Here is a 26,337-nt window from a genome sequence, read left to right as displayed (position 1 = left end):
TTCATGTCCGTCGTGCACTTATATCTGATTTTTTAAAAAGAAACTCGTATATTGCGTCTTCTATTTTATGGAAAACATTTTTTAAATTAATTTTACAAAGCGTTTTGACACCCGCAGCCCCAGATAGAAACATGACATTCCTGTTCGAAACACAACCGAGCAGAAGAGGAAGAAAACGCTTATCTGATTTTTAAAAAACTGCAGACACCTCGCCCTAGTCTTATTTTTCACCTGCGGGTCGACGTGAAAACACTTTTACATTTTTTTTAAGGTTTCTTGACACTTTTGTGTTATGAGTTGTGTCAACAGGACTTCATACTGCGATAGCTGAGGTGGCAGAAAAAAATGAGTTATAGCCTGAAATAAAGAAATGGGCCAGCGTGTATGAGAGTTTTCAGACCGAGTTTTTCTGTTAAATTTCGAAAAAAATTCACCCTCTGCTGAAGATGTGGGACCTAAGAAACTTTTTAAAATACCTTGAATGTAAAGCATTAACATGGTCAGAACAAAGCCTTGTATGTGTGTACGTGTGTGTGTGTTATTTTCTTCTGTGTATGTGCGTGGTGTACATGCGCGTGCACTTTTGATGAGAAAAAGAGGGAAACGTTGGGTGGGTACGCCTACCCGCAAATACATCTCGGAAAAGTTCAATCCAAACAAGCCCGTTCAAAAAAAAAAAAAAAAAAAATTAAAAAGTTGTCATACCAGATTATGTGTAGTGGAGAGAGAACTTATCTGGGAAAGGCAAAGGGATTAAAAATTTTGTGTATCTGCAAAATTAGTTTTTAAAGCTGTGGGTTAGTTTACATTTAACTGCAGCGAGCGTGAAGAGTAGTGTTTATTTTTATGTACTTGCTTTATAGAGTGTGAGTGGCAGAATTATTTCACATTCAGCTGCATGACTCGAGTGAACATATGCTTTTCCTTTTCTGAACAGTGGAAATTACACGTTTCTAATAACTCTTTTTTTATCTGTTTCATCAAAAGAATGACGGAACAAAATAAACATTATTCTCTTCCTCTCACCTTGTCCTTTTTACACATTCACACACTCGCACGCGTGCAAAAGCTGGTGTGGTCGCCTATATCGCACACCCCCAGACCGATGACCTATGAAAAGGTGAGGGGCTGACCTTTATACCTTCCCCTTATATAAGAAAGAGCAGACAGAAAAAAACATGTTATCAAGTCCATAGGAAAAAAATATGTGTCCTTCGACAAGGCCGCGAGAAAACATCCTTCGTTGCTAGAGTGGCAACATTTTCTTTCCTTCTTCTCCCCTCCCTCTTCCCCCTCTCCTTCCTCTTTTTTCCAGTCACGCGCTTTTCGGTGTTAGGGCAATTTGACTCCCTGAATAATAAATACCCTCTATTATTTTTAGTGAAGTACAGACATGCAAATTCTCAGGCACATGCATATATTCATAAATTAATACATTTGAACATGCATGCACACAATCCAGGGGAAAAGATAAGAGAATATAAAGATACGGATATAAAAGAAAACTAAGGAATGAAATAGTGGAGAACAGCGACTTTGTGGGTATTTCCTCTCCTCCAACACCGGTGAACTCACATGCACCTTGAGGAGCGGAGGACGTGCTGTGCTGACTTGCTCTCGTCCTCCCGCCAACCCTCCCTCGTGACCTGATTTTTTATTTTATTTTTTCATATGTCTCGTGATTTCACATGACCCATTTGTCACCGGTATTTTGGGAGGGATAGGGAGGGAGGCCTCGCGTCGTTTCTCCTCGCACGTCGGGGGTAACTTTTGCAGTCTTGTGAACCTCGCACGCGTGTCTGCACGGTTAATTGTTGGGTGAAGCAAGAGTCAGGCATGTAGTGAGGGAAGGTGAGTGACCCATCGGTTGTGAGGTAGGTAGTGTGGGGAGGGGAAGCGATAATGCAAGATCGTGGAAGCGTGTGTACGGCTTTGTACTCTCTCTGTACTTAAAGTAAAAAAGTCTGGAGCTGATGTCTGGGTGAGGCCGCCATGAAGTTCAGGACGAGACTCACGGTTTGCTGCATGCTGATATTGTGCCCACTAGCTGCATGCTTTTTACCAGGTGAGACTACAAATTCTACTATCTTGCTTTTTTGTCGAACATCTTTCTTTCTTTTCCACTATAAACCCTTGCTTCTTCTTTGTTTGTAATGCTTCGTAGTAAAATTTAAATTAAATTCTTGCAGGTATTCTTTTTTTTTTTTATATATACAGAAGAGCCCAAATTGTACGATGTTTTGGGGATTATTTTTTGTTATAGCTAATATACGATATACGAACAACCCGAGGTAATATTATTAATGAAGACAATGGTTCTATTTAAAGTTTTTTTTAAATGTATATTTCATTAAATTAATTTAATTAACTATATTTATATCGAGCTTCATCAAAAGCAAGGCAAGCTGAACTCTCTGCGCTGGCTTGCAATAGTGAAAAAAAAACACAGGAAAACGAAAATTAAAATAATAGTTAACAATGACACGTTATGAGACACAAAAGCATTTTTAGTAATTAAAAAATATAATAATTCGGCTAAAAGGAACACACAGGTAATAAAATTGAAGTAAAAAAAAAAATAAAACATGCACTTAAATTACATTCTATGTAAAATTTCGTTGATACATAATAAAAGTAAAAACAATAAAAATAAATCATGTAAAAAAAATTTACGTTTTTTGAATGATGTCTTTGATTCGGAATTTAGTATGAAAGAGAATTTTATTAATTAGAGGCACAGAAGGAAAATATATGTTATCCATGTAACTGTCTTTAAAGGTGAAATAGAATGCGAAAGTTAGATGAGGAACAGAGGTTTTAAGTAGGAGTGTAGACAGACAAGAAATTAGAAAATTAGTCAGGGCAAGAGTCATTAATGAAGCCATAGCAGAAAGTGGAGAGCTGATGCAGTGATTGCTTTGACTGGTAGCCAGTGGACAGGTGTAGTATGTTCAGATTTGTGAGCTTGCAGAACGAGTTAAGCATCCGACTTCTGGACTTCTTGAAGCTTGTGAGTTAAGTACTGTGAACAGCCTGCAAGAAGGAGTTATCATACTACAATTTATATAGAAAAATAAACAAATGAATTTGAAAATGAGAAGATTGGATACCGAATTTTAATTTTAAAAAATTTAACGGACCTTGTCTGGGTCAAAGTTCAATATTGTGCGGAAGACAAGTAGTTTCTAGTATTAGTCAGTACCCTTGAAGTAGCTCTCAGTGTCAAAAAGGTTATGACCCGTGATCTATAGGTCTTGGTCAGAAACTGGACAGATGGAAAATTGGGAAATGATAATCTAGGCTGAGTTAATCTTTGCTCTCTTGTTAGTGGATCAGTGTTGGGCTGGGTGTGTGTTTACAGACTACAGCGACCACGAGTGTATACGGCAGTGTAGCGATGACACCCCACCCCGGGTGTGTCAATACCAATGGGTCCTGGAAGATTACCTGACCTTGTCCCGAGCCTGCTACAGTTGCCCTGACAACGAGACTGACTGCTGGCGTCACCATTGCGTGTCTGCTGATGGATTTCAGCGGAGCATCAAGACGGCCAACAGGGTCTTACCTGGACCGACCATACAGGTAGTGGGACTTGTGTACTAGGTGTGCATATTATTTGACACATACATTTAATTTGATGTTTTATGTACCAGGCGTGCATGTTATTTGATTACCCCGGGTACTTTTATGTACCCGACTTGCATGCTTTTTATCTCTAAAAGCACACTGACACTGATCCCACTTTATATCTATATCTCACTCTCTTACTGTCCCTCGGTACTCAGTGCTATAGGTCTGTCCTAGGTGTGTGAGGGAGACACAGTGGAAGTCGTGGTGGACAACCAGATGGCGCTGGCGGAAGGAGTGACCATTCACTGGCACGGCCAGCTGCAGAAGCATTCTCCTCATATGGACGGTGTAGCCATGATCACTCAGTGTCCTATCCCAGCTTTCTCCAGCTTCACTTACAGGTAAAAATCAAGTAGGCGAAGACATCAAAATAAAAATAATTATTTCGAGAAGTCATGGCAACTGATACATAGTCCTAAAAGCCTCGTGGCTACAATTTTTGCTCTGCTTATGTGGCTCAAAAATAGCTTCTCTACATGATGCCATCTAGTGTTTTATTCGCAGATTCCTGGCGGAGTACCCAGGCACGCACTTCTGGCACTCCCACGCTGGCGTGTACCGAGGCGACGGACTCTTCGGCAGCATGGTGGTTCGCCAGACGCCGTCACGTGACCCTCATCAGGCGCTGTACGACTACGACTTACCTGAACACGTCATCGTCCTCAACGACTGGTCCCATCAGTCCGTGGTGGACATCTTCACTGGCTTCTACCACAGCGACGCCACAGACCCCTGATGCCATCCTCATCAACGGTGAGACACCTGGAGAGGCTGAGAAGACCCTGAGGAATGACTGAGAGAGCTTGTAATTCCTTCAGTACTTTAGTAGAACCCAACGAACCAGTCAATAAATGGATCGGTTGTAAGTCGAGAAATCATTTAAGGAACTTTACAGGTCCGAAACTTATTTTCTGTAACGTCTAACCATTCTACATTTAAAAAACATAAATAGTTCCTTGGCCTGCTGGCCGTAGAAGCAGTTAACTGTAAGATTTTCCCTGAGAATTCAGGTGACCAACTGTCTCAGAGCTCTGTGATTGATGCATGTGTTCGTTAGGCCGTGGAAAGTATAAACCGAAAGAAGACGAAAAAGACCAGCCACAGACACCCTTTGCCGAGTTCCAGGTGGAGGCGGGTAGGCGCTATAGGTTCCGGGTGGTCAACGCCGGCAGCTTGAAGTGCCCCATCGTTCTGTCCATCGACGGCCACCAGCTGCTTCTCATCGCCTCAGACGGAAAGCCATTTCTTTCGTTTCTTGTCGACTCTTTCGTGTCCTTCAGCGGCGAACGCTACGACTTCGTGCTTGAGGTCAAGACCAACAGTTCATCCATCCTGTGGATGCGGGCGAAAGGGTTGCTGGAGTGCCAGGCTAGGAACATCGAGCAACTCGCCGTCGTGCGTGTGCGGGGGGGCAAGGGAGGGGAGGTAGGAAACTTGTTGCAGCAGCAGCTCCCTTTTCCACCCGTTGATTACATTAAAAGTATTGAGTCAACGTATTTTCAGCAATATTTACTAATTTTGAGGTGAAGAAGCAAGATAACAGTCGGGTATAGATGCTTTCACTGATTTTTTATTTAGAACATTTATTTTTTCCATCAGCTGGTCGAAGATTTACTGTGGGTTACTGAAGATTTACTTGGGTTTAGCGAAGATTTACTGTGGGCTGCTGAAGATTACCTGTGGGTTACTGAAGTACTTACCTGCAATCTTTCTCTCGGTAGGATTTCAACGGTTGGCTGCTTGCCCCAAGCACTTCTGACGCCGCGTCTCAGATCTCCAAAATGACCTCGCTAGCACCAGATGACCCCAGTCTGAAAAGAACTCCAGACAAGCGCTTCTTCCTGGAGTTCGCGTACAGATTTCGGAACAACACCCACTTCCACGACCCCGACCTGTACCCCGTCAACGGTAAAGGTTACAAGAGTTTTTTTCCGCAGTCGTCAACAACATCTCCAACGTCTTGCCTCCTTCTCCTTTCCTCTCCCAGCCAAACGACATTGATCAGGTTTGAGTTATTAATACCTGTTATCTACAATCGTACAAATTTTGTTTATAATCTTCATTGAGTAACAAAGATTAAAATTATTCAAACACTGAACATATACTTTCGTTGTTTATTTATTTTCATGCTGTGTTTTCGTAGCCATAATAATTAATTCCTCTTTGAGAGGAGATTTACGTGTCTGTGACGTGTTTTGTAACATGACGCAAACTACAAAGTGCCGCTGCTGACAGATAATTTGACGGATTTTTGCGTCAGAGTCGGTTTTGTGACGTCAAAAGTAAAGGTCCAAGGTGCCCGGATGATTTCTGCGAGTGCTTCCATCGCATGGTGGTTCAGGAGGGCGAGGTAGTGGAACTGGTCGTCTCCAATGCCAACAATGACCTCCTGTTCACGCACCCCATTCACATGCACGGGTACAGCTTCAGGGTGGTCGCCATCGCCGGGTAAGTATCTCTGTGAACGGACAGATTAGTGATGATTGAAAAGCGGCTTTGATGGCTTGTGAACTTTCAGGACAAAGGAACTTTAAACCCTCGGTCTTTCAGTTGTATGCGAAAAGTTTTAACTTCCAGGTCAATGACACTCTCACACTCTCTCTTCTTCTCCTTCTCTATTTTTCTCTTTGCATTTTTCATCTCTATAAATCTGATCATTGGTTTCAGCTCGCCGAAGAAATGACGGAAGACTTGTTCCGTGACCTCGACAACCAAGGACTTGTCAGAAGGAGGCTTCATGGCGCTCCCCTGAAGGACACGGTACCCGTTCCTGACGGAGGTTATCTCGTTTAAGGCTGGAGGCCAACAATCCAGGTGGCTTTACGCACAGACAATCTAACAGACTCACGTATTAATGGCTTTCTTTTTACAATAATAAAAAAAAAATCGTTAGAAGTACTCGATAATTCACACGCATACATTCACGTTCACACACATTCATGCTTGTGCATGTTCACTGGTTTTTATGTTTGTGTACGCGCATTGACGTGATGAGCATTCCGAAGTAACAAAAAATGTACTTTATATTACCGTAATGACTAGTGTCTGACTTACCTGTTCTGTTAAGATTATATATTTTTCGTGTTTTCAAACTTTCCAGGTGTGTGGTTTTTGCACTGCCATGTGGCTTTTCATGCCGAAATTGGAATGGCATTGACCTTTCATGTCAACGATGTGGACGGTCGGCTTCCTGCGGTGCCCTCTGATTTTCCTCGCTGCGGGATCTGGCCAAGCGGTCCATCAGCAGCATCTGAACGCTGGTCCTGCAGACACAGCCTCCTCGACCCCCATCTGGGTTGTCCCTGTCGTCGTGGCGCTGTGTGTAGTCATTGTTTTGTTACTAGCGCAGATCGCACGCCAGAAGCATCAGCAGGCAAGAAAAGGGAAGTATGTCACCCACTTCCGGTTCGACGGCGCATGCGCTGGCTCTGAGGCACACGTTTCCTCAGACGATGAAAGAAAGGGCTTACTATAATGTCTTGTTTCGTGGATCGACACAATTGTAAAAAAAAAAAAAAAAAAAGATTGTAAACTGAATACCTGTAGTTCGCTTCCCGAAGAAGGTAAAGCATCCTCACACTTTGTCAAGACTAACACCAAGTGTTCGTTTCGTTCTCATACAATTATTTTACTTATTAAATAAGTATGTAAAACTTTTATCATATGCAAAAGTCAAAACGTAGAAATGTTTAAGTCCCATTTAGCCACATTTTAACCCTCACTTTAAGAAGGATGATTAGTATTATTTAAACAATATAAGACCATAATAATCTATGTCACCTGGGTTCTCACTGTCTACAAATGGAAGTTGTCACTTAATTCCTTCTTGGAATTTTTCAGTTTGGGCTTAATTTTGTTGCTGTTCTTTCGATGAACAAGAACCTAAGAAATACCCGTTTCATCATCCTACGTGTTGTAGCATGTCAAGAATGAAGGCGAGTTGTTCCACTTCAGTGCTTTCTCGTCACGTGGTCTGTGGCTCCTAGCTGTGTAACATGCAGCTCTACAAAATGTGTCATCTAGACCAGACCACTGTGATTCATTCGTTGACAGTGATTCAAAATGTGCAGGGACATGAGTGGCTGTTCACTTTGTGTAGCTAGTATTTTTTTAGGGATGGTCACTGAACCAATATTTTTGATTCAATTCTGTAGCAATACCAGAAGCAGTTCCGTTAGGTCGTGCTAAAGATTGTGTGCTTTTCTGTCGTCGACGTCCACTTATAAGTTTTCAGTCAAATTCTGTGCCAGTATGCATGACTCGTTCTTAAGTACAGTTCTTTGCTAGAGGCTCAGTTATGACGTGGACGATGCTGCTCATCGTCAGAGACAAGAGCTTGGCGTTCGATTCTCTCTTGGGAATTGTCCTTATCCACCTTGCGGCCGTGTCCTAGACTCAGAGAACCACTTATTCACTGCTTCCGGGGTCAGCAACATGAATCTTGTACCTGTAACTTGCATTTCTTTGCACTGTATTGTAAGATGCCTATGTCACAAAGAAATTGTCTTCCTTTGTTAAAGGTGCAGCTTTTTTTCTCTAAAAAAATGCATGTGGTAAAGCACAAAAAACAGACGTCAGGATTGTGCATAGATACTTTCAAGTTGTGAAGGCCTGAGTCAATGAGAGAGCTGGGATAATATGTTAATTGGGCGTTTGTGCTCAAACAATGTCACGAGTGCGTGGTGATGTGTATCTCATTAAACAGAAGGAAGTTTGAACTCAATATTTTCCGAATAGTATTGTGTAATGTTTATGTAGTGTTAAAAAATAAATTGCATGTAAGATAAATTAAATGTAAGGCCATATCGGTCAAGTGTCCGTCACCCCCTTTGGAAAGAAATTCGCTCAGGCAGGTATTTTCACTTTTTTCTTCCTCTCTCATGTTACTCCAGTCACACTTGCATACACGATACGAACAGGTGTTCATACATTCAGAGATCCTGTTATAAAAAAGAATTGATGAATACTGCCAAGTTGTTCTATAAGAACGCTTATTCAGATACAATCCTCCGAGACCTGTTGGACCGGTTAAGATAGTAAAAAAAAAGGCCAAACGATCGTTCAACTACAGTGAAAATCTTAATGTCATGCGTTCGCATCCCACCTGCAGACTTGCGAATTTTTTTTTTTTTTTTTTTTTACACCTGTTCATACTGTTAGCCTCTGTTTATTTTGTACATGTATTCTGGTTTCATTCCCAACTTCATCACTCAACCCAATTCGAAGTGACGACCAAGTAGAAGCACTTTGATGTCGAATAAAACCAACAAACCAGGACTGGTGCATGAGAATGTTATACTAGGAAAGATGTGGTCAGTCTTGTCAGAGGATCTGAGATTTCAAAATAATGAGGTACGAATATTTTTTTTATTTCCTTCTATTCCCTTATGTCTCCTGCATTATTTCACATGAAGTCTGTTTGAGTTGTTTACAAGGGGAAGCCAAAAGCAGGCTGACCTAGACTGGCGTGTCCTTTGTTCATTGTGTTGTCCTAAAAGTGTGGTGTCGGGCATGTTTTATTTGTCTGCTCCCAGTGTTTCACCTGAGAGCTCATCACATTCTGCTCAACTTGCGTCTATCACCAGGGAAACGTCACAGGTTGTTACGCTCACCTGAGAGCGCGTTACATGCTTTTACCTGCGAGTACTCACCTCTCGTTGCCCTTCTGTGTTCGGCCTGAAAACAGAACATTCCAGACATGTGTTTCTCTGAACGCACGTCACATGTTCCACTTTGGAGTCTGGAGAAAGTGTTCATCGTCTCCGGTCGTCAGGATCCACATTACCACTATCATCGTTAAGCATCATTACCTTTGTATGACAGCTGCAAGGGTACAGAGTAGATTTCCTGACAAGTTTCCCTTATTTTTATTCCAAAACGAAATCAAGTAATACGCTCAACTCAACCCTTTAAAAAATAAAAAAAAGCATCCAGCATCCTTCCACAAGATACAAATCTTTTTTCACGGAGAGGCAAAGTCGGCGGAAGCAGACGACCGGATTCCGCCTTTCTCATTCAATGCCCTATACACAGTGAACCACTCTCCTTACAAGCCACTAGGCTACAGATCCTGTCAGTTTGTATGAGCTTTCAATCGTTACCGTCAATTTTTTATTTTTTTTCCAACCAGTCTATGCTTTTTCGAAGAATGGGTAAGTGATCGACGGAATCTTAAAATTAAAACCAAAAATTCTCTGTAATTTTTTTTTAAGTTGAAAGAAAGAAATTTAGCAGAATTTAGAAGCATGTTATGCAAAGTATTCAATATAAACCATTGTATTTTTGTATCTGTTTATTCAGGCCTTATAAGCATCATCAGTGTAGACAGCTTCAAAAAATGATGAATATAAAATATTTTGACAAATGTCACTGTTAATGCCTATTCATTGTATTTAATTTTAGAAAATTTGTAATTTAATCTATCTTCCTCTCTCTCTCTCGTGTGTGTGTGTGTTCAACTCGCAGACTGACGACGATAGAATAAATTTATACTACAAATTACTTTAAATCCACGGCCATTGTGAATACCAGCTCCAAAGCGACATTTGCAACAATTATCTTGGAGTCAGCAATAATTTGTTGTCAGCTTTCTTTGTGGACGTCCTCCCTGATTAACATATGAAATCATGTTGAATAACGCGAGTAGAAATGGAGCAGCAGCGGACACAAATAATCTGCCCTGGGATGGTATTGGTTTCACCTCGTTTCTATACATGAAAATCTTTGTATGATTCACGGACTATCTGAAATGTATGAGTCGAAGGCACCCTGGTGTTTGTGGGGGGAAAAGGCCGAACAAGGAGCATGACATTGTTAAATTATAAATACAGCAGGCAAGCTCGGCAAATGAGTATTTGTTTATTTAGCTGATAGAAGCATTTGGAAGTACGGATACCACCGATGAGCCAGATTGTCGTGTGTATGTGTTTCACATCTCTTGTATATTTATTTAATTTGTTTCTTGCTGTACTTTGTCTCGTACGTCAGGACTTTTATTCGGGGGAGGATTAGGACTGGAGGACTGCATGGTGAGTGATGTGGCGACATTTTACGTGACTCAGGTGTGAACACTGCGTGTAACGTTACCCTGCAGTACTACGTGAACGTGGATGACCAGAGTTGCTGTCACACAAGTGTCCAATTCTTCTGGGGTCGAATTCTCGAGCTTGATAAGAAAACGCAGGAACATTGTAACACAGCTTGCTTTGTTGAGCAGTTACAAACCTCCCATAGCACCAGGGGGCCCCCTCCCACTCACACACCTCTCCTTCCCTCCTCGCGATCAGTATCCTGAGCCCCTGAGCGGTATCAGTTCCCCAAAGGGTGGTTGTTGCGAAGTGACTCATTCCTACCCTCTCCACCCGGTTGCAAGATAAGTTTCATTTCGCCGACAGGTGCTTTGGTGCCACTGGAAGGCGGCTCACCTTACTCAAGCCCTCCCCTCCCCACCCCCCCTTTGATACAGGTGTTGACAGTTTGTTCGTAGCCTGCTACAGGCTATCTGGGTGTGCAAAGTGATCGATGGTTGCAATCAAGTTGGTACGGGTGTCCGGGTGCTATTTAAGTTAATATACAAATTAAGTGCTATGTGTTTGCAGAGTAGGCGTTCAGCATGAGGCATGTCTAAATAATGTAAATAAATATATTTTAGGTTTACATGCCTGTGCGTGTGTGTGTGTGTGTTAATCCATTATTGTTTGTGTTTCTTTTCAAGGCGTGAATGTTTTCCAAATTTTCGTAGCTTCCAAAGTCCTTGAGGTCGAGAAGTTTCCATTAAGACCATGCAAGACCTGCAAGAAGATGAGCTTGGCAGCTTAGTGCAAGCCAAACAACAGCTCATCAGTGTTATTTGTGAAAGGTCTGGACCCGATGAGCCAGGCTCACAACCTTTAAAAATTCTTATCGTCGGAAAACAGAGTGAGGCGATATATTCTATACTTAGTTAATATTTATCTGTTCTGAATAGCAGACACATGAGTGTAAAGAATTTTTCAGTATTTAATTTCTGTACAATGTGTAGCAATACATTCATTCCAGCAGATTGAATAATTAATTGTCTATTGAAGAACCATATCCTCACAGTCGAAGTTTAGAGAAAAGGGTAATAATTACATTCACTAATATATAAATACAGAAGTATAATTAAAGTATTACATAAGTATATAAACAAACAGATAAATGTTTATAAACAACCGGCATGAATACATTCCGAGGAGTCGCTCTTTTTCTTGCCCCTATAAAGCTATACTTGTGAAATATTTTTTTATTATCTTTATCAATATTTGCTTCTGAGTTCAAGGTGGATTAATCAGTGTGTAAATTATTCAAATGGTTTTAAAATCCAGTAGCTATTTTAAATATCAAAATGAGAAAATTAAACAGTTCCAAGCACTCTACAAACAGTAACTTTATTCATTCACATCTTTGAGGGAGGTTTGGTTAAATTGACATTATACACAAAGTCCAGTTCACTAATTCAATTTTCTAATGATAAGCTCAAATGAAAAAGTAAACATAAAACAGTGTGATATAACACGAAAAACAGCAATAATAATTTTCGGATCCATGAGGTTTCACCAAACATTTAAAGTCTTATGGACTCCGAAAAAGAGAAGGCAACGGGATAAACAACTTTCCAGTATCACCTTACAAGTTAGTTTTTGTGCAGCTTGAGACCATCTCTGATCAGGAACTGATTCACAAATAATTGATCATGCTGCATGCAGCTGGAATCACGAGAATATTTTTAAATTGGAGTTAAACTTTCAAGATGCTTCTTGTTTAATTAAAACTGAGCTTAACACTTCAAAAATAATCAGGCTACACAGACTCAGCATTAAAACTGTAAGCTTGAGAATGTTGTTATGAATGTTGTTGAGTACAACTCTCAAGAGTCTGCTTCTTCAATTAAAACTGAGCAACATTGTCTTCATCCAGTAAAGACAGAATGGCCATGCGGGAACAAGTTTTGCCACATAATAAAGATTGACACAGAAACATAGTGAACACAAGAAAGCTTGGAACTTACAGGCAGACAGAAAAATGAAATTCCTAGAGTACAACAATGAATATATTTCATCATCATTACCAAAATATTAAGATATCAGAATAAGATTTAAGAACAGTCATACTAAATCCAACTAATAATGTAGTCTGTGTAGGGTTTGTATTATTTTCAGTTTCTCGTGACTCGGTTAGTAATGCGGCCAACCGTTCTGTGGGAGACGACTGCACACACACACAGACCACGCACACACATATTCTGAAAGGCACCCGTTGCATAAAAACAAAGAACAAGACACACTTGCAGGTCCTCCACAATATCTTCATTTCTGGTGCACGGCAAATCGTCGTGGTCGATGAAAAAAGGTGCTTTGGCAGTTCGTATAGGTCACTACTGTCGATCGCATTTATTTTTAATTCGTATACAACACTGATTGTTGTGGTACAGACGAATTATTTTCTTGTCAATACTGTCGAATTATTAGCGCGAATCCCGAGAGCTCTCAATACTTCCGACAATGGCATGGAGACTTTTTAGTCTTCCACCCGACTCGCGGCCATTTTAAATTGTGTACCACGTGATACGCATCGTCGCGGAGCTCTCTGCAAATTTCATCGCATGGGCGGTAACTCTCGTGAAAAAGAAAATACGGAGTTGCTGTTCTTAGTTGATTTTAAACTTATTTCAAACTTCAAGGCACGTGGTTGCATGGTGTGACTACACTTCTACGTCCACAAGTTCCACCTACACGGTATGTCTGATTCCTCTTGTGAGCATATGATTTATTTATTTTACTTTCTTTATTTCTGAGGTTAAATGCCTTGATTTTCAGCAGTTTGTCCGACTATAGATGGCGACGGTTTTATTCAATATAGCCATTACCACATAATCTTAGATAAAAAAAAAAAAAAGCGTAAAATTCAGAATTTCATACTGAGTTACAATATTCGTGTTTCAAAAAAGCCGCAGCAGTAAAAGTTTTCTTCTTTCATTCTAACAGAGAGAGCGGCTAAGTGAAATCGCCCTTGCTTTCAAATTCCATGACAACTGAATCATTACAATTGTCATGTTTCAGGTCTGATAAGATTACAACAGACTTCAGAAGGTCTCCTATTGTCACTAGAAACAATAGAGTTGATGAAGCTGAGGTCTTGAGCTTCATGGAAAGTTAGTCAACAGTAAGAGTAAAAGTACTTTTACCCAAAAGACAATAAATATAATCAGTAATTCTTGGAGAGTACAAAGATATGTTTGCTATAAAGAGCGAGATGCAGGTCCCATGTACACTCATAAAGACTGAAACGAAATATATGGCTGAGGCACAAGAAAAGTTAAGCTATAATGTAATACCTAAAGCAGAAAGTTCATTTTGCTCTGATTATAATGAGACAAAATGTTTACAGAATGATTTCATGCAGCATGACAGTATCTTTGGCCAAGAACTCCATAATATAAAAATTGATGAAGTAAAGACACAGTATGCAAAAGGACCAGACACTTCTGAGGTCAAGCATGAAGATCACTCTGGTCAAGGCGTTGGTTCTGCAGTAGAGTCAGAGCAGACTAAATCACACACTCAGTCCACAATAATGGAGCACCTGAAGGCACAGAGTGTATCACAGCAGGTGGAGTGGAATTGCAGAAAAAATAAAGATATATCAGCATGCATATCATCACCTGAACTTCAAGATGTGGATGTTGCTGGATGTAAAAGTACACAGGTGACGGATATTGTGACTGAAAGTCCTAAGCATGAGAGAAATGTAAATTTGACAGACAATAGCATCAGTACTGAGTCAGAAAAACACCACTCTAGGGATATTGAATCTGATAAGTGCAAAGAGTGTATGTCTTCATTCCATTTTTCATCCTTGCACAAAAAACACATGTCACACCACACTGGTAAAACTCAAAAGTGCAGAGTATGTAAAGCTGCTTTCAAAAGATCAGAGAGACCTCATCAGTGCAGTTTATGTAAAGCTGCCTTCAAAACTTCATCCACTTTGAAAAGTCATATGCTGGTACACAGTAGCAAGAAATCTCACCAGTGCAATGTGTGTAAAACTGCAGTTAAAAGATTATTAGAGTTGAAAAGACATATGCTGGTTCACAGTGATCAGAAGCCTCATAAGTGCAGTGTGTGTAAAGTTGCATTTAAAACATTAAACAATTTGAAAAGTCATATGCTGGTTCACAGTGATCAGAAGCCTCATAAGTGCAGTGTGTGTAAAGCTGCATTTAAAACATTAAACAATTTGAAAAGTCATATGCTGGTTCACAGTGATCAGAAGCCTCATAAGTGCAGTGTGTGTAAAGCTGCATTTAAAACATTAAACAATTTGAAAAGTCATATGCTGGTTCACAGTGATCAGAAGCCTCATAAGTGCAGTGTGTGTAAAGCTGCATTTAAAACATTAAACAATTTGAAAAGTCATATGCTGGTTCACAGTGATCAGAAGCCTCATAAGTGCAGTGTGTGTAAAGCTGCATTTAAAAGATTATTAGAGTTGAAAAGACATATGCTGGTTCACAGTTATCAGAAGCCTCATAAGTGCAGTGTGTGTAAAGCTGCATTTAAAACATTAAACAATTTGAAAAGTCATATGCTGGTTCACAGTGATGAGAAGCCTCAAAAGTGCACTGTGTGTAAAGCTGCATTTAAAAGATTATTAGATTTGAAACGACATATGCATGTTCACAGTGATGAGAAGCCTTACCAGTGCAGTGTGTGTAAAGCTGCATTTAAAAGATTATCAGAATTAAAAAGTCATATGCTGGTTCACGGTGATCAGAAGCCTCATAAGTGCAGTGTGTGTAAAGCTGCATTTAAAAGATTATGCAATTTGAAAAATCATATGCTGGTTCACAGTGATCAGAAGCCTCATAAGTGCAGTGTGTGTAAAGCTGCATTTAAAAGATTATACAATTTGAAAAATCATATGGTGGTTCACAGTGATCAGAAGCCTCATAAGTGCAGTGTGTGTAAAGCTGCATTTAAAAGATTACACAATTTGAAAAATCATATTGTGGTTCACAGTGATCAGAAGCCTCGAAAGTGCATTTAAAAGATCATACACTTTGAAACGACATATGCAGGTTCTCAGGGATTAGAAGCTCACCAGTGCAGGGTTTGTAAGGCTGTATTTGAAACATTATCCTACTTGAAACAACATAGGCAAATCCACAAAAACAAGAAACCATACCAGTTCAGAATATGTAAAGCTGCCTTAAAAAAATCCGATGCTTTGAAACAGTACATGCAGGTTCACAGTGATAAGCCTCACAAGTGCAGTGTGTGTAACATTGCCTTCAATAGTTTATTTCATTTGAAACAGCATATGCAGGTCCACAGAAATATCAAATCTTACCATTGAAGTGTGTATTAATCTGCTTTAAACTTCTATAATTGGTTTGAAAAGACACAATATAATTCATAATTATGTTGAATCTTACCATCTCAACGTATGTACAGGTTTTTTCAACTTTTTTCTACTTTAAAAAGTTGCAAGGTGAGTCACAATTATTTGAAACCTCACCAGTTTGTGATGTGTCTAAATTTGCTTTCAATTGCTCACCTTCCTAGAAAATGCACATGCTAATCTACAGTGATGTGTCAAGTGCATTGTGTGTAAAGCTGCTTTTAGGTGTGCATCTACTTTAAAAACACAGATGATGACCTATGATTGTGTTTGCTGTTATCCGTGCATGCTTTGAAGTTCTTATCAAGTCATCATCCTTGCAAAATTTGAAAAGCTGAATTTAGATTATCTAGTTTGAAAACAGGAAGTTTGATCCCTAGAGGCGTGAAACCTTCCTAGTGCCATATTTGTAATGCTGGGATTAGGTCATTCAATTTCAAACACCACATGCTCATTTGTTGCTGTTACACCTCACCAGTGCAGTTTGTGTAAAGCTGTTTCAGCTCATTTCTTTGGTTTAAAATATGACATTGTGATTCACTGTGTCCTAAGCCTCCTCAGTTCACTTCAAGAGACTATTTGAGAGCAGAGTATTTTAAAATGCATATCATAAGCTACAGAGATGAGAGATGTTAAACCTTACCTCTGCAGTGTGTGTAAGCTGCTTTAAAGGACTTGTCCTCCATCAGATACAGGTATGATGAGGTATCACCTGGCTGTAAGAAATTTATCAATGATTAAAATTTGCAGCTGTTTAAAGTATGTTATATTGACACATACAGGTATATTCAACATTTTTGTATTATTTAATCACAGCTAATGTGCTAAAATTAAGGGATGGGAGCTGGGGTTGTGTGTGTGGGGAGAAAAAATAGTAATTGATGGAAAGGAAGTCAGAGAGTTGAAGGGGGCAAATAATAATTTATGTTGTAGACACTGAGGCACTCCTCTTGGTTTTCTATTGTTGAATTTTCCTTGTATTTATTTTCTTCTTGATTGTTTTGTCTTTATTTCTTTTTCAAAGTACTTGTTTTGCTGCAAAAAAAAGTTCCCCCTATACCATTTGTTGAAACAGAAAGTACTACTTTTTATTTTAAGTATCTAATTCAATCAGTTTTAGACACAGTGATTTACTGCAATTGACATAGACCTAATAAAGGCAAAATGTTTGGATAGCGGGTTTTTTAGCTTCCTGATTCTTTTTGCTCATTGGAATTCATGGCATAATAATTGCAATCTGTTTTTTAATGAGTTTTATTACATTGGGTATCTGTTGATATGCATATGAAGATCCTGTTCCTACTGGAGGATAAATTACTCCAAATGACAGAATAATTGACATCTGTTTGTAAGAATTTCTTATTCTGAATTAATTGAGAAATTTATGTTTGCAGTGTTCAAGGAATGAAACAATTTTAAGCAGATACATTGTTTTGTTTTGTTTGTTTGACTTTTATGATAAAAATGTGATATTCCCAGTTTTAGTTTTTAGAGCATGAATTTGCAGGCTTTCTTTTAGAGATATTTTGCAACGAATATGTTGGACTGGTGTTCATTAAAGAAACTATCAAATGCAATGTGAATGATTTTTTTTTTATTTGCAAAATGGTAATTAAAAAAAAAACAATTCAAGAAAATTACTTAGGGAGCTTCAAAGAGTTGTCATTAAGCAATAGCAGAGAAGAGAGAATGAATGAAAGAAGGAAATAAAAATGTCACATTCGTCTCATGTCACATTCATCTTTCCATGTGACATTTTTTAGACATAACTATAAGCACTCTTAAAAATTAACTCATTATTATTAGCAATTGATCCTTGACGTGGTCTTGTTACTCGCAATGTTCATATGTATGAGTAGTATGTATGTGTGAATGATTTATACTTGCATATGTTGTAGGCTGATAAGTAGGGATACACTAGCCTTGACCACCTTTTAAGTAGATTGAGGACAACAAATGTAGTGTTCACAGACCTCTTATATATACTAGTTATATCTAAATTCCGTCGACAGGAACCTTTTCTTGAAAAACGAATGTTGATAGTCATGAAAGTCCAGCTGTGTGAGTGGAAACAGGTGAGCTTATGCAACAAGGAGGGGGAAACCGTAGCTGTCTGCTTTCTGACGTGTCTCCTTTCCGGCAGAATCGAGTGATTAGAGCACTGGCGCTCAAACCTAAATGTTCGCAGGTTCGATGTACGTGTGGCGCAGCAAACTTTCCTCAGTTTTAGAAAGAGCTACTTGACCCCATAGTGGGTTTGAAGACAGATGGGCATCACCAGCACTTGAGCCTAAACTCACTCTCTAAACTACCTGAAAAAAAATGGACTACTAGTATCTATAACCTTCTAAACATACTCTTGAAAACTGAGCTTCTTGCCAGCGCTGGTTTAATGTTTGATCTGTGACTTGAACACCGGTCGGGTGGAGGTGATTAGTGTAACGCTTCTGGTGGCCTGTCGTTCACCTGTGATGTTTCAAAGTAACTGAACCAAGGAAGCTTATATATTCAGCGGTCCGTGACAGCAAGTCACCTGACAAACATAATAGAGCAACGATATCGCACTTTTAGGATTACCAACCCAAAATAGACATTCATGTAGTCTTGTCCCTTCTGCTTTACACAAGCAATTCATTGGTAGATGTATTTATTTATTGTGAATGACATGATATGGAGGAGTGACAAAGTGCGCTTTGCCCCCTTTCATGTGACCTCCAGTTATAAGCAACCATAAAGCAAAAATTAACATAAAATCTGTTTACTCAGATAAGGAAGGGGGAGGCTTGCAATGCCTCTTTATAATTCTCCCACTGAACATCTGTGAGAATAATGCAGAGACGTTTGTTGGCGCACAGAAATCCCCTCGTCCATGAAATTCGTGTTCAAACACATGGATTTCACACTCACACCTTGAGACCAGTCAAGCGTCACGTTCAGACCGTGTCACACGCTGTGACTTCTGTGACATTTCTTTTTGATTTTCTATTCAAAAACCAAACGTTTGCTAGTTCTGTTTACAAAAAGAAGAAAAAATGAACCCAGATACAAAAAAAAGAACGAACATAAATAAAACAAAGAAAGGAAATTTAAAAAAAACCAAAACAAAGAACAAATCAACTAAATAAATAAACAAATAAATGAAATAAAAAAAAAGAAAAAAATATAATAAATAAAAAACGTGATAGCCAACAAAAAACCCTAATGAAAAAAAAAAAAAACAACAAAGAACGAAAAAAAAGAAAGAAAATCTTCCACTATGATCACAGAGATTAACTAATTGAGAATTTTCGCTCGACCCTTTCGTCGTGTCGCTTCATGGCTTGGAACTCCAGCGGCTGTTAGACGCACGTGTAATGGCGTGGTGGGGAGTACTTTATCTTTTATAAATAAAAAAAAAAAATAAAAAGAACTGTAGTCACAACTGCTACACCAGCCGCCGTTCCTCTCAATGGTCAGTCTCCAGGTTTGTGTTGCACGAGCAGACGAGTGTCGCATGAGTTGATGACGTATATGAGCAGAAGCGGCACAGACGCACCATGAAGCACCGTGTAGGTTGTTCTGCCATACACTGTATAAGGTCAAATACGCGTTCACATGGGTCAACCTGGACTGTGACACTGTAAAAATAACAGTACCTTCTGAGTTTTTGGTCAGTCACACTATACGATTTCTTGGTGTACAGTCAAGATATCAAAAGTTCGCTAAAACTGAAAAGGTGAGGACCAGCAGTCCTGGGTTTGTAAAATGTCTTGTTATCCTGTGATTGTGTGACACGGCTTGAATTCGCTATTTTCGTGGAATCAGTATTTTGTGAAATATTTATTGATATAAGATGACCAAAAAAAAAAAAAAACAGCAACAAACAAATCGTTTGTTGGTTTGTCTTCGTTTAAAACCCAAGCTGTTCGTAACTGTTCTTGCTCCCTGCTCTCTTTCTCACACACATGCACAAACATATGGTTCGCGTGTCTTGTTAACAAGAGACCATACCTAGTTTTTTAACCTTCAAATTAAACTTTTAATTTTTTATACTTAATGCTTTGGACCTTATTATGTAATCTGCAAAGCGACACTGAATACGGCAAGACATCGCAATACATGCTGCGACCTCTGACCTCAAATCTGCACCGAAGATTTCGTGTCACGTGCCGCTGTGTCATGACGCTCTCCCCCAAAGAGGTCAAACCCATCGAGATTGACCAAGGTCAGTAAATACTGATTAGTGACATTTATTATATATGGTCTTTATTTTAATACTATAAATGTTGATAATATTTTTTTTAATGTGTGAAGCAGCATATCAATAAGTAGATGTGTACAGGATGGTCCACTAAATATGTTTTTGTTTCCTTTCTCTTCAAGCGAAAAAAACACTGATGGAAATATATGGAAACCCAACTTTCAAAGGGTAAGCAGCTGTGTGAAATATTTGTTTTGTCTAGATTACGATTTGTTTTCTTGTTTGTCTTTCAAAACAATTTGTTCTTTACATGACACTGGCATAATAGCGAAACTGCTTCATCTTTTTATGTAGCGTTATGTTATCAGTGACTAATATAGAGTGAAAGACTTAATGGACAGAACAAAAATATGGATACTAAAATGATAATACAAAAATATGTATAGACACCAAATGCATAATTTCTATGCACTCGTATGATTACCATACGCGTGTAGACAAGCAATCAGACTGTAACTGTTCCTCAGTTGGAGCAGTGATTGTTTTGCTCACTGGAACTGATTGTCTGGGAATGTCTTGTAGCATGGACGTCCCTAACCCTAACCTGCAAGGCGCTGCCTCGATTCCAGACAGTCAGCAGGAGCTGCCTGCGCGCTCCATGCACGACAGTTACCAGGAGCTGGTCATCCCCCTGGGCCACAACACCTCCCTCCGCGAGAACTACATGACAGTGGCACAGCGAATTCGTTTTGGCAGAATTCTGGAGGATCTGGACTTGTTTGCGGGTAAAGCTGATAACATATCCAACACGTATACACACACACACATACATAACGAGCGTGCGAGCGCGTGCATGTGTTTGTTTAGAATACTTTTAGTCTATATTGCTAGGATATTTTATATGTGTATGGTAGCAGGGTTTCGCTTAGTCTGATTTCTTATATGGATGGATGGATTGCAGTTCTTATTTGCTACACTCATAACCTGATACCCGGTGGCCATCGTGTGCCCCTTCCCACCGTAACGGCTTTAGTGGACCGTATTGGTAAGCCTTGCACCACCTTTTTTTCTTTTTAGTTGATAGGCAAACACGGGTAGATAACTAGATAAAGAGATAAGCATCTTATGAAGACTTGAAAATGACTGAGTTAACTTCAAGACACTCATTCTCGTAATCTGAAAGAACAGCTTCGTAAATGCAAGCGAAAATTCTCACCTGCTTATCAGGTAATACTCATCTTTGATTTCCTCTCCGAAGTTCCCTTGTAGCTGGGAGTGTAGTATGTGCTAACTATCATGGTTTTGTTTTCTTCAAATATTAGAATTAAATAGAAACATTCATCTTACTCTCCGCTTTGCTGGCCGGGTTGCAGAGCTCCTCGAATACCACCCGTCGCCTTATAAGGACCTGCTGTTGTGCGGACAGGTGACCTGGGTAGGCACTAGTTCCATGGAGGTCACCATGGAAGTGAGACAGGTATATTCGAGGTTTCGTTCTTTTAATTTTTGGTAAAACAAGTCTGTTCAATCGGTCTCGAGCTCAGCGCGCGCTTGACATGTTGCAGGAAGACCACAGCCTACTGCAGAAGGTCATGACTGCTCGCTTTGTCATGGCCGCACGCCATCCCATCACTGAGAAGTAAGTTGACTTTTTTAAATACTGATTCTTGGGAACATATCTGAAAGTCTTGTTTGTGGTTACCATGTATCTCCGGATAAATCAGCATGTTGACAGTATTTTTCCCATGCTGGATTCCGCCAAGCTAACACTGTCTTTGTGTTGCTGGTTTGTTTGTTTTTATTTTTTGTTTTTTATTGGTTTTTTTTTTTTTTGGTTTTTTTTTGTTTTTTTTAGGGGGGATAGGGTAAAGCCAGTTAGGTTAGTTCTCTGTTCCCCTTGTCCAATTCACCTTTACTACAGGTGAACAAGAAAAATTAGTTGCTTTTTGCCATAACCCCAGCAAAGAAACACGAGTTGCATGATGGGTATGCAAGCACCCATCGAGGCTGTTCTTAACCGAAAAATAAGTAGGACTGTTGACCAAGTGGAGCACAAAGCTACAAGAAAGTTATTCAAATCTTTCCCAAACATGGTCAACCATTGATCCATATATTAAGTTTAAAAACATCCTTCAGGAAAGACAACAATAGTGGAGGTTCAAAACAATCTTCCAGAATAAAGACAACACGTTTAGGTGTGATTGAAATCCTTGGGTAATGTAAAATATTAACGAATGAGTTAAGTTCGTTACTGACCTGAAAGCTATTTTGCTCTTGTTCTGTCAGAGCAGCTATGGTCAACCCCCTTAAGCCGGATGGACCAAGAGAAGAATACCTCTACAAGCTAGGAGAGAGTAAGTACATAGCGATGCTACTACTAAGTTAAGCGCCGTGTGGGTGGCATGGTGTCAGAGCTCTGAAGAGTGCTGTTCGATTCCCGGATGGTGCAGTCAGCTTCTGCTAGTGGAACCAGGGGAATGGTAAGACATGGTAGCCATTGTAACTATTATACAACAACGATGTCGCGGTTTTCACGCCGGTCCACAGGGAAAACTATCTAATGGAAAGCTTTGTAACCCGCGAACAGATGGCAGTTGTCTGATCAGTTTTGGATAATAAGAGTCTTGAGTATTAAAGTTAATATCTGGTCGTTAATGTTCTTTGGAACGCTCTTAAATTCCAATCAACAACTCGCCTCTTTTTTTTTTTAATAGAGTAAAGCAGCACTCATTTTTGGAGAGAAAGGGTGATAATTTTATACGCGCCACAAGGCACTGGAGACCTGACAAAAAAGTGGTATATCCTTACTTTTAATTAATTTCATTAATGATGTTGTTTACTTATGTACTTCTATATGTGCACTGCTTCAGGAAGCAAAATAGAGCGAAACAAGAGAATGCAGATGTCCTTGATGAAAGTGCCACCTAGTGATGTCGAGAGAGATGAAATACATCAGCTGTATCTTCAGACTACGCCCAAAGAGTTAGTATAACACTGTTGCTGTTCTTGCCCTTGAATCATAGTCTGTATCGGCAACTATGGATGTTTGCTGAGAAGAAAGAACGGAAAAGCAAAAAAATAAAATAATAAATAAATAAATAAATAAATATACTAAATAAATTAAATAACAACGCGTTCTTTTGCTTGTGAGTTTTTGTTCTCTGTCCAGAAACGATGCCTTCGAGACAACTCAACCGGAAAACGCTGTGTGGATGAAAGACACAAAGCTGATGAATATGGTCATCTGCCAGCCAGAGGTCAGTGCAGTTCCATAACTGACATCACACCAGTCTAGCTAGGACTTGTAGACGGATATACACTATAGACAAACATCTAGAAACATTTGGCATCTCTCGCATCAAACATTCAGGGTAACAAAGCTTGCGTCAGTCATACTCGCTCACGCACCTTCTAGAATGAGGTCAGATCACGAGGGGTCAGGTACCCAATTACAGCACCGCCGGCTGCCGGGGGTACCTCTCATAAATGGCTATAGTTTCATAATTTTCTCTTTATTTTTCTAGTTATACGTACATTTAAATTTTTCTGCGCTGTGCAGGAGCGGAACATGTACAACAGAATCTTTGGCGGTTTCCTGATGAGAATGGCGTGCGAGCTGGCCTGGGCCAACGCGTCCAGATACTGGTATGAGATTGCATGTCTAGCATATTCCTGCGGTTTTTAACTTCAAAAGCTACATTAAAAATTGTGTAGACAACCTACTCTCGTACTGATATTGTTTGCCATGATGACAGTGTACAGACATTAAGCGACCTTCAAAAGACGCGGTATTTAGTTTTGTGCATATTTTGTACATTCCTTGTAGATGTTATATAAATATTTTAATTTCAGATGCGGTATAAAATTATTTAAATGTTTGCTGTTAGCACATGGGCACCGAAAACACGAAATGATCACATTAATATAAAAAATACCTGCCGTTAGTAGTTTAAAACTCATAATGTCGCACCGTTATTTTGAATTTTTATTGGTCACCAGTCTTAGCTGTTTTCCGATATGTCAGTATAAAGTGACAATTGCATGGACCAGCAGGTGGAGTTTTAGTTGTTGTTTTTGTTTTGTTTTTGTTGTTTTTCGCAAGCATGAGGCGTTAATTGTCATACCAGAATGTTACGTGAATATATTACACCCTTGTAGCAGATCTCGAAGCCTCGACCTGGAGATTCTCGATCACGTGATCTTCCTGAATCCAGTGGAGATTGGTTCTTTGTTGTTACTCTCCTCCAAGGTCAGTTTTGGATTCCTGTCTGTCTGAATCTACAACATACTCCTTTTCTGTTTGGGTCACTTACATTTAAAGGGATGGCAGTAAGGGCGTACATGTTTTGTTTTGTTTTTTTATTTAAAAGAAATCAGCTTTAATGTCTTCGAGACTTAGGTGTGACAAGAAAGATATTATAACTGCTAAAGAATATCGGCAGTTTGAGAATGCAAAGTGAGAATTTATTGGATTATGAATAAGACTTTACGCCTTGTACCAAAGATTCATATGAAAGAAATCAGGAGGAGGAAAATAATGCAGATCGGGAAATAAACAGAATTGTGAAAAAATGGACAACATCAGGACACAGTATCCCTTACCTGCAGAAAGGCCCCACACCCTGACTGGACAAGCTGTGCAGTATCAGTCTACACTCTTCTGCTCATTGGCATCGTACCCGATATCTGTGTTCTAGTACCTAATTTTCAAAGCTTTTCGACCCCACCGATCCCAAAACTCTTTGCTTCCCATGTCAGAATGGCGTCTTGAGCTATACATTCTGTACTAAAAGCAGTACATCAGATAAAGACTGTACTTTACTTTCATGAAGTATGTATTAAACTTCGTCTTCCCCAACAGATCGTGTACACAGAGAGCAAGACCATGCAGGTGAAAGTTCATGCTGAGGTGTTGGACCCAGAAACGACAAGCACGAAAACTACCAACTATTTCTTCTTCACTTTCAACGGCCCGAATGATGTGCCACGAGTATGGCCACACACATACGAAGGTAAGAGAGCTATACTTACAGGTTATCCTTTTTAATTTAAAAAAAATTTCTTTTCCACTGCCTGATCCACCTTTTTGCACTCTCAATCGGTTACGTCACGTTTTGTGAGTACAACTATACAGGCGTTTGTTGGAAAAGTCGTTCCTGTTCATTTTTTGTTGTTGTTGTTTTGCTTCTTTTGTTTGTGTATGGTGGGTGGACGTCTGTGATTTCGAATGTGTGTGTTTTTTTTTTTAATCAGCTTTAACATGGAGAGCTACTTTACTAAGATGAAAAGTACAAAGTTTTAGACGTCTAATTTAAATGAAACAAAAAAAGAAACATAAATTTTAACTTTACGAAAAATACATTCCTGAATAAACTTTCCTTCCCCAGAGTTCATGCTGTATCTGGAAGGAAAGCGACACATCAAGTATCCAGACCTCACTGCTGTCGAAGAGGTGTCGGAACAGCATCCTGTCTGATTTGGATCGACAACACTACTCAGGCTGCTCCTACTTCGATAATGTCAACGCTCATGAGGATGCCCAAAACTGTTAGCCAGTGGGGAAATGAAAAAAAAACTGCAATAAACTAAGATGCAGTGCACAGCATCTCATTTTCCTCTCTCGATATGATGAAAATAAAATTGTGTAATATACGCTTGTCGGCTGTGCCTTACTGGTGCCCTCGGGTTTTAATAATAATAAAAATATCCCCATGTCATCTTTTGTACTAATTAGCCAATGGAAAGTGTCTGCGTTGTAGGGTCATTCGATTATATGGACATCACGAGTCTACAATGGACATGCAGCACACATAAACTTGAATATCATAAAAAATTGAAATGTTTTTGAAATTACAATCATGCAAAATGCCGATACTCAGTTTTTGTTACTTGATTCCCCTTTGCTTTTCTGTAAGTGTTTTTATTTATTTTTTGGTTCATTATCGATGCTGTTGTTTGTCCTTTCGATTTGTCCCTGTTATGTTGCCCATATCTCGTTCTTGTTGCTCCTTAGGGGTAGTGTGAGTATGCCCTATACAAATTTTGCGTTTATTATTAATTGACTCCGATTTTTAAGAAAAGCTGAGCATATCAAGGCTTCAGAC

General features: G+C 39.5%; 2 protein-coding genes across 2 annotated transcripts; both read left to right on the top strand.

The window, feature by feature from the left end:
* Positions 1-1,718: 1,718 nt before the first annotated feature.
* Positions 1,719-9,999, top strand: LOC112555494 (dihydrogeodin oxidase-like). Its single transcript, XM_025223928.1, is given in 11 exon segments — positions 1,719-2,065; positions 3,362-3,582; positions 3,805-3,971; positions 4,135-4,227; positions 4,229-4,383; positions 4,688-5,110; positions 5,568-5,635; positions 5,891-6,061; positions 6,298-6,418; positions 6,421-6,444; positions 6,731-9,999. Coding segments are annotated over 11 exon segments (1,848 nt in total). The 5' UTR covers positions 1,719-1,992; the 3' UTR covers positions 7,063-9,999.
* Positions 10,000-20,167: 10,168 nt separating this feature from the next.
* LOC112555493 (acyl-coenzyme A thioesterase 9, mitochondrial-like) lies at positions 20,168-26,019 on the top strand. Its single transcript, XM_025223926.1, has 13 exons — positions 20,168-20,257; positions 20,416-20,461; positions 20,816-21,018; positions 21,195-21,278; positions 21,607-21,710; positions 21,799-21,872; positions 22,520-22,587; positions 23,068-23,215; positions 23,403-23,490; positions 23,793-23,878; positions 24,392-24,482; positions 25,095-25,245; positions 25,621-26,019. The coding sequence occupies exons 1-13, from the start codon at positions 20,212-20,214 to the stop codon at positions 25,707-25,709; spliced, it is 1,278 nt and encodes a 425-aa protein (XP_025079711.1). The 5' UTR covers positions 20,168-20,211; the 3' UTR covers positions 25,710-26,019.
* The last annotated feature ends 318 nt before the right edge of the window (positions 26,020-26,337 follow it).

The sequence above is a fragment of the Pomacea canaliculata genome, linkage group LG14 (genome assembly GCF_003073045.1).
Source record: "Pomacea canaliculata isolate SZHN2017 linkage group LG14, ASM307304v1, whole genome shotgun sequence".
Classification (NCBI taxonomy): domain Eukaryota; kingdom Metazoa; phylum Mollusca; class Gastropoda; order Architaenioglossa; family Ampullariidae; genus Pomacea; species Pomacea canaliculata.
Note: the sequence above shows the minus strand (reverse complement) of the source record. Positions and strands in the feature narration are given on the sequence as shown.

Bases quoted from the DNA above. Each gene is read 5' to 3' on its own strand.
- LOC112555493 (XM_025223926.1), top strand. From the start codon at position 20,212: ATGACGCTCTCCCCCAAAGAGGTCAAACCCATCGAGATTGACCAAG. The intron at 20,258-20,415 runs GTCAGTAAATAC...TTTCTCTTCAAG, and splicing joins ACCCATCGAGATTGACCAAG to CGAAAAAAACACTGATGGAA. The intron at 21,019-21,194 runs GTAAAGCTGATA...GATGGATTGCAG, and splicing joins GGATCTGGACTTGTTTGCGG to TTCTTATTTGCTACACTCAT.